The sequence below is a fragment of the Microcaecilia unicolor genome, chromosome 6, assembly GCF_901765095.1.
Source record: "Microcaecilia unicolor chromosome 6, aMicUni1.1, whole genome shotgun sequence".
Taxonomy (NCBI): domain Eukaryota; kingdom Metazoa; phylum Chordata; class Amphibia; order Gymnophiona; family Siphonopidae; genus Microcaecilia; species Microcaecilia unicolor.
In genome coordinates, this window is record NC_044036.1 from 205,677,292 (window position 1) to 205,686,278 (window position 8,987).

The following is an 8,987-nucleotide window of genomic DNA, read 5'->3' on the forward strand; positions in this document are numbered from 1 at the left end:
TTTTTTTTTTTATTAACTTTTATTTTACATTCAGTCGTTACAACTAAAATGTCAGAAAAAGCAAATATCATAAAGTGAATTCACAATTTAAGGAAATAAATCATATTCTTTTAGACCACAATATAAAGTCAAGGCAAGATACAAGGAAAAATTTTTAAGGAATATATATAACAAATAATGTCCTAAGAGCAGTAGCACGCAATATTCTCACAGCCGGATATCAGCGATAAACCTATTGAACATTCAGGTTTGAGCTCCACTATTCTCACTAGAGCTAATGAAAAGTTTCATTTTGAGGGGATCAAGAAACATATAAGTTACTGAATCAAGAGATACAATGCAGCGACATGGAAATTTTAACACAAATAAAGCACCTAAAGCCACTACTCTAGGCCTAAACCTCATAAATTCTCGTCTCCGCAGTTGAGTCTCTTTATTTAAATCCGGGTAAATACGAACTTGTTCCCCAAGAAATTTTTCATTTAAATGTTTAAAATACAGTTTGAAAACATTATTTCTATCAAGTTCCATCGCAAATGAAACCAAAAGGGTTGTTCTTTCTGTCACAGTGTCTAATGAATTCTCCAAAAAGTCCGTCAGGTTTTCAAGCGGATTCTGAGCAGCCTGTTGGGTTGATCCCTTAATCCCAGTTAGATATTGAAGTTTATTAATAGGAGGAAAAGCTTCAGTTGGAATTTTTAATATTTCCAGAAAGTATTTACGAACCATATCTATAGGTAAAGTCAGGGGTGCTTTAGGAAAATTTGTAAAACGTAAGTTATTTTTCCTCCCCTGATTATCAAAAAATTCAAGTTTTCTTCTCAGTATTTCTCTCTCTTTGGAGACTTCTCCCGCAAACGACTGTAGATTAGAAAGTTCCACCTTTAAGCTTCCAATTTGATTCTCTTGACCCTGTATTTTTTCCATTATATTTTGTTGTGATTGTTTCAAATCAGTAATTTCTATAGAAAAGGAATTAGTTACCTTAGTGAGTAGGGAATTCATCCCCTGAATTGCGTCCCATAGGGATTCCAGGGTCACCACAGCTGGTCTTGAAATCTCCGCTCGCTCTACGGATGTAGACCCCGAAAGCATGGGGGTCGAGGTAGCAGTAACCCTCCAGGTCGATTTTCCTGCTATCTGGGTAGAAATAGTCGAGGCACCTCCTTGGGACAAGTTGTTTCTCTCCTCTTCGGGAACAACCGTACCTGCCTCGGCAAGAATACTACTTCCGGGTTGCGGAGGCGCTGGATTTTCTGGCGGGCTCAATGAGACCGCTCCATCGCTGTGACCCACCGAAACCTCAGCGGGTCGATCCAAAGAGAGTAGTTGCACAGCCTGCGGGAGGAGACCGACTTGCTCCAAGGTGAGTTGCCGAGGAGTGGGAATCTTTCCAGGTATCGAGGAGGACACATCCCTGGGTTTCCCCTTCCTTTTCCCCATTATCCGGGGTAGGATTATCTCGCCAGCAACAAATCGCCTCAGGGAGTCAGGAGCTCACTTGAACGCGTCCGCTCCTAATCCGCTATCTTGCCTCCACTCATATCTGCATCTAACTTGTTCCCCATCTAACATGTTTTTAACGGTCTTGTAGTTTGGCCAATGTACATAAGGTCACAAGGACACTTGATTAAATATACCACTCCTTTGGTCTCACACGATGTCATACATCTAAAGGTGCATTTTCCAGGATACAATTTTAACTATTGCATGTAACAATCATTTTTAAAAGGTCTACAACAAACATTGTAATAGTATGAGAAGGAGTGTCCCAGCCTCTACTCCCCCTCCCGCTAACATAGTGTCCATGAAAGAAAATAGGCCCCACCATATTCACCCCTCTAGGTAACTTCTGGTTGATAGTCCCTGGTTTCCAAGAACCAACCCTACATTTGTTTCTAACTATCCCCCCTATCCCCACCTGCCCTTTACTTATTCCTACCTCTCCTTGTTGTAAGACTTCCCACAGTCCAATCCCTCCCAAGCCTATAAATCCCCCCCCCCCAAAAAAAAATTATTTGATCCGCGAAAGCATAACCCCAATTTTCTTACAATATGCAAGCCCTCCCTTCCATCAACTTTCGCATCTTCAAAGGCCCATGGGGACCCACCAAGTTAGTCCCCCCCCCCCCTCTCCCAATAAACCCCTCCCTGTACAAATGCTAGAAATGAATGGACTGCAGGACCTGAGGCAGCATAGATTCACTAGAGGCAGGTCTTATCAGACAAATCTCTGTTTTTTGCTTTATTTTAATTTACTCATATACAATCAAATATTGTATAAAACAAGAAAAATATCAATGGAAATATCAAAATAAACAATCAAGATAAATACTATCAAGGAAACAAAAAACAATATTCCCACAGAAACATTAAACCACTTCTCAGACAAATCTGATTGATTTATTTGACTGGGTGACCAAACAGTTGGATACGGGAGGGGTGCTAGATGTGGTGTACTTGGATTTTAGCAAAGCCTTTGGCACGGTTCCGCATAGGTGACTGATAAATAAACTGAGTGCCTTCGGTACAGGCTCTAAAGTGACTGACTGAGTTAAAAATTGGTTGAATGGAAGGCGACAAAGGGTAGTGGTAAATTCAGTTTGCTCCTAGGAAAAAGATGGTATCAGTGGTGTACCGCAGGGATCAGGCCTTGTACTGGCTCTTTTTAACATCTTTGTGAGTGATATTGTGGAAGGACTGCCTGGTAATATTTGTCTCTTTGTGGATGATACCAAACTCTGTAATAGGGTAGGTTGTGGATAGCATGGGGAGGGATGTAGTGAAGCTTAAAGAATGGTCCAGAAACTGGCAACTAAGATTTAATGCTAAAATATGCAGAGTTATGTACTTGGGTTGCAAAACTCCAAGGGAACTGTGTAGTATAGGGGGTGAAGCACTTCTGTGTACGAAAGAAGAGCAGGACTTGGAGGTGATTGTATCTGATTATCTTCAGGTGGCCAAACAGGTAGAAAAGACCACTGTCAAAGTCATAAGGATGCTTGGGTGTATAGGGAGAGGAATGGGCAGCAGAAAACAAAAGTGATAGTGCCCTTGTATAAGTTTCTGGTGAGATCCAATGTAAAATACCGTGTGCAATTCTAAAGACTGCACCTTCAAAAAGATATAAACAATGTGGAGTCAGTCCGGAGGGCGGCTACAAAATTGGTCAGTGGTCTCTGTATTAAAGAGTACGGTGATAGACTTATAGACCTCAATATGTATACTACGGAAGAAAAGCGAGAAAGAGGGGGGTATGATAGAGACATTTAAATATCTCCTTGGCATTATTGTACAGGAGGTGGGCCTTTTTCAAATGAAGGACAAAAGATGAAGTTAAGAGGTTATAGGCTCAGGAATAATCTAAGAAAATACTTTTTTTACAGAAAGGTAGTGGATGCTTAAAATTGCCTCCCAGTGGAGTCGGTGGAGACAAGGACTCTGTCAGAATTTAAGAAAGCATGGGACAGACACGTGGGATCTCTTGAAAGGAGGAAATAGTGGTTGCTGAGGATGGGCAGACTGGATGGGCTATTTGGCCCTTATCTGCCGTTATGTTTCTAAGTTTCTTTTTATGTTTCTAAAGCCAATGCGGCCAATATTCAGACAGTGGGAGTTAGTCGGGCTTCCTCCCGCGGTCGGCGCTGATCCCTGATATTCAATGCTGGGCCATTTCTAGTGACCAGCACTGAATATCCGGTTTATTTTTGGCCAGTTTCAGCTTAACTGACCAAGTCAATATTCAGCTCTGGCCACTTAAGTTGAAACCACCAAAGATAGGCCTGCTATTTCAGCGGCCCAATTTGGCTGCCAAACTTAGCCTGCGATGTGCTGAATATTAGTAGATAGCCGGCTATATCGCACAATATAGCCAGTTATCCTCTAAGCGCTGAATATTCAGTGGGAGATAACAGGTTATCTCCCCCTGAATATTCATGGATAGCTGGTTAAGCGCTATTTAATTGGCCAGGAGCCATTCCTAGCTGGTTAAATATCGCTGAATATCAGACAGACTGTATCTTTCAGGGAAAGTTCCCTCCCCCCCCCCCATTAGAACGAATAACAACATAAGAATATTACCAAATAAGTTTATAACAAAATACCAAAACCAGAAACAGTGGAACTTCAAATGTCTTTGTAGTCAACTGTTGTCTTACAAAACAGTCTGATAGACCAAGCAAGTCTTCATCATTGGAGTTGATGCACTTTTCCAAGCACAGTGTGCCATATATATCAATTTAAAAGCCCAGCGCTGAGCAAACAGGCGCTTCTCCATATCCAGAGTATAGCTGATAGCAATGATGGCCTCTGATCTTTTGGCCTCTTATGTTCTCTGTTGTGGGTTCATCAGTCGATTCAGGTAGCCCTGCGCCTCCGATGATTTCTCAAAATACATAGTCTGCCCCTCATGAATCACTCTTAATTTTGCTGGAAATAACAGGGCACATTTTATTCTCTTTTCAAAAAATGCTTTACAATAGGGGTTGAATTTCCTTCTTTTAACTGTCACAGCTGCTGAGTAATCCTGAAAGTACAAGATTTTAGGCTCATTGTACTCTTCTAGCTTTTTCTTTGAGTGCAGGGCTTGCAGTATGGTCTGCTTGGTTGCAAAGTTGATAAGTTTAAAGATTACTGTTCTTGGTTGAGAACCTTTGGCTCTCTTAGATTCCAACATATGTGCTCTCTGAATTCGAAGAGAGCCAAGGTGTTGTCCCAGTTGAAGCGAAAGTGGTAGCCAACCTTCTAGGAAGCCCAAGAGTTCCTCCTCTTCCAACAAATCTGGCAGGCCCACCAGCCTTGTTATTCCGCCGTGACCAACTTTTGCTCTAGGGCCTGAATTTGTTTCGTCATCTTATCCTGGACACGTTGATACCAGGGGCCTAGCTAGGTGGGGCCATGGGGTCATGGGCCCCCACAGATTTTTAGAAACAAAGAAAAGCAACTAACTGCCCCCTTTATTAATCAATCAATTGACCAAATTTAATTGATAATTAGATTCAGCTGATTGAACACAGCCAGGCTTGATTTTAGCCAGTCCTGTAGAATCTAAACCTCACTATGGGGTCCTTTAACTAAGCTGCCATAAGCACTAGCATGTACTACAGCAGCTCAAAAAGGCTCACTATAGGGTGCATTCAGGCCTCCCACAGTAAGTTCTAAATGTGCGTGTGTTACCCAATACTAAAAAGTATTTGTTAATTTCTTAGCTGAGAGATCATGTCTGGGGTGTTCTGCACTAATCAGTTAGTGCATCGACATTATCGCGTGCTAATCAATTAGTGCAGGATTAGCATGTGAGCCCTTACTGCCTACAAACAGCCTACCAGAATTACTCCAAGGGTGCAGCAACAATTCATCTGGGAAGTAACAAAACATCCCAGAAGAACATCCAAAGAACTGCAGGCTTCTCTAACCTCAGCTAAAGTCAGTGTTCTTGACTCCACAATAAGAAAGAGTGAGCAAAAGTAGGATTCCTGCGACAGTAGCAAAGTGGAAACCACTACTATCCAAGAGTAACATTGATACTTGACTCACATGTGTAAACACACACATGGATATCCCCAAACAATTGTGGATAATGTTCTGTGGACAGATGAGTCAAAAGTGGAACTCTTTGGACCACACATTATGAATATCACCCTAACATACCGGTGGTAGTGTGATGGTGTGGGAATGGTGTGCCATCTCAGGTCCTGGAAAACTTGCCAATTATTGAGGTATGGAAAAAGAAGCCAGCAGATCAATATAACATCAGAAAGATTTTATTGAAGATACCGCATGTAAACAAATTGCCCGACACAGGCCGTGTTTCGCCCACCAAGGGCTGCGTCAGGGGCTAATTTGAAACTAATGTGACTCTTAACACAACGCAAGCAGATGCACTGCTGTCAAACCTGACAGCAGTGCATCTGCTTGCGTTGTGTTAAGAGTCACATCATTTTAGGCATCTGCTGTATGCGCTGTTTTTTTTCCAATCTATTATACACCACAAGTTTTCCGTTTTTAGAGTTGCTCCTTTCAGAAGGTTTCAAATTAGCCCCTGACGCAGCCCTTGGTGGGCGAAACATGGCCTGTGTCGGGCAATTTGTTTACATGCGGTATCTTCAATAAAATCTTTCTGATGTTATATTGATCTGCTGGCTTCTTTTTCCATATTGGATTTTGCAGATCGCTTGCCTTGTTGTTTTTTGGGACAATTATTGAGGTAATCATGAATTTTTCACTGTACCAGAAAATTCTTAAACAGAATATCTGGTCATTTGTCCTGATCAAACACCTGCTACAGATGAGTAAGTTCGCTTTCTTTACAATGAAGGGTTTGCCTAGAAAATTCAAATTCTGTTTTATATTGAATGCATATAAAGTATATTTGTTTTATTTTAATTGATTTTAAGTTTTGAAATTATTTGGCATTTGCTCATTTATTTGAATTGTTTTATATGTATTTGTTTTGATTTATTATGTGTGTTATTTGCAACCAGCTTAAACATTTATATAATGCAGGATATAAATCTGTAAAACAAATAAATAATATTGTAGGGTTTTTTTTTAAATTTTTGAATAAAACTAACAGCTATGTGTTCTTATTATTCAGGAGGCAACACCAATAAGGGGAATGAAGAGAATAATTCTAGAGGGAAGAGAATCTTTGTACACAAGAGAAAATCAGCCAACCATTTCCAAACCTTTTTGCTTCTAATTTATCTTAGAAAACAGCACTAGACCCATCAGTATGACACATTGGAGAAGAAAGTTTCACTGTTCTAAGCAGTGTTGCCTGTTATATGTTTATTTAATTGGTGCCATCTGGTTTTTACTGCTATGTTTTGTTTACATACTCATGAATCTCAATTATGCTTTTACTCTCCATGCAGTCAGTGTTCAGGAAAACTTTGATTCAAGTTTGCTGCAGAGATTTCATTACAGCCCATCAAGAACAAGCACCAAACTCTTTCTAAATGACAAGTCAGGCCTTCACAATCCTTTGCCCAGTTTGAACAATTTTGGACTCCAAGGAAAAAAGAAAATGGATAAGAATTTACATCCATACAGGTATATTATCAATGAACCACACAAGTGCAAGGAGAAGAATCCTTTTTTGGTCTTTTTAATAGCATCCACAGGAAAGGAAAAGCAGCTGAGAGAAGCTATCAGAAAAACGTGGGGTAATGAAGTTATTGTCTCAGGAGTCTGCATTGTTCGCCTCTTTATGTTAGGTATTAGCAACCAGGCTAAAACAAAATCCTTATTCAAAGAAAGCAAGCTATACCATGACATTATTCAGCAAAACTTTCTGGATACCTACAAAAATCTCACCCTTAAAACTATGATGGGCATGAACTGGGTATCTACATACTGCCCTAATGCCAGCTATGTTATGAAAACTGATAGTGATATGTTTGTTAATACAGAGCATTTGATAAAGCGATTCTTAAAACCTAGCTTACCTGCAAAACGTAATTACTTCACTGGTTTCATTTTAAAAAATCATGTCCCTCACCGTGACAAGAACAGCAAATGGTATGTGCCGCCCAATATTTATCCTCATACAAGGTACCCCAGCTTCTGTTCTGGAACTGGTTATTTATTTTCTACCGATCTGGCTGCAAAAATATTTAGTGCTTACTTGAAGACTACGTACTTGTTTTTGGAGGATGTGTTTGTGGGCATCTGCCTAAAAAGGAAAGGAATTGAGATAGTTCAACCACCTAAAGCTTATTTATTTAATAATCACATGGTACGATTTACTCCATGCAGATATTATAACTTGATTACATCCCATGGCATGAATCCCGATCTACTAATGAACGTCTGGCATAAGCTGCAGAAAACAAAGCATTCTTGTATAGAAGAAGATACATACAGTTGAAACCAATATATTAGAAGCAAACAAGCTAGAGGTCAAAATATTAATCATTTTCAAAGACTTGTGTAATTTCTCATATAACAATTGTTTTTTTCATAGCACCCCCATCTCTATGCTGGTAGTGTTTAAGTGACATCCCCAATAATGGGCTTCTGCCATCACAGTCTCCTTGAAGTTATATAAAAATTCTATTGTCCATTAATCCCTACCTTTTAATGGTGAGACATGGAGCTCTCCCCTCCACCCACCCCACACCCCTACCCTCCCACACACACACATAAACATACTCCCTACACCTTTCCTCATAGAGTGATGACACTAGAAAATGGCAACAGCTTGCCCCCTAATGGTATATTAACACATACCACTAGGGGACAGATGAAGCATTTTAAGTAATAGTAATACTGTAGCAGGCCTGGGATCACTCCTGCCCCCTCCTAGAAAACCAAGGACTCTTCCTTGAGGAGAGTGAGAGATGAAGTAGATACATTAACTCATTACTGCCCAACGTTCCCATATGGGATTTTATTATGGGAACATTGGGCACTAATGGGTTAAGGCGGAGGAGGAGCAACTTCATTTTTTGCCATCAAGGGGCAGGGCTTACAAGGACAGATGTTTTAACAACCTGATGATGACTGGGGGGTTGGGGTTGCCACTTAAATACCTTACCCAGCAGGATATAGAGAAGTAGAGGAAGACATTTTTTTCTATATATAGGCTGGCCATTTAAAAGCTAGCATGTTCAAGCTGTGGCCCACTAACAGCCTTATTTTTGAAAGTGATGGGCGCCCAGATTTCGACCCAAATCAGGAGATAGGCGCCCATCTTGCAAAGGTGCCCAAATCGGTATAATCAAAAGCCGATTTTGGGCGTCTTCAACTGCACTCCGTCGCGGGAACGAACAAAGTTGACGGGGGCGTGTCAGAGGCGTGGTGAAGGCGGGACTGGGGTGTGTTTATCGGCCGAGGAGAGATGGGCGCCTTCGGCCGATAATCAAAAAAAGAAATGCGTTTTTAGCGTGAATTTAGGTCACTTTTTTTGGACCCTTTTTTCATGAACAAGTCCCAAAAAAGTGCCCTAAATGACCAGATGACCACCGGAGGGAATCGGGGATGAC

The 8,987-nt window shown here is 40.8% G+C and overlaps 1 protein-coding gene across 1 annotated transcript; it reads left to right on the top strand.

The window, feature by feature from the left end:
• Positions 1-6,841: 6,841 nt before the first annotated feature.
• On the top strand, positions 6,842-7,870 carry LOC115472504 (beta-1,3-galactosyltransferase 2-like). The gene has a single exon (XM_030206793.1). The coding sequence runs from the start codon at positions 6,842-6,844 to the stop codon at positions 7,868-7,870; it is 1,029 nt and encodes a 342-aa protein (XP_030062653.1).
• The last annotated feature ends 1,117 nt before the right edge of the window (positions 7,871-8,987 follow it).

Bases quoted from the DNA above. Each gene is read 5' to 3' on its own strand.
- LOC115472504 (XM_030206793.1), top strand. From the start codon at position 6,842: ATGAATCTCAATTATGCTTTTACTCTCCATGCAGTCAGTGTTCAGGAA.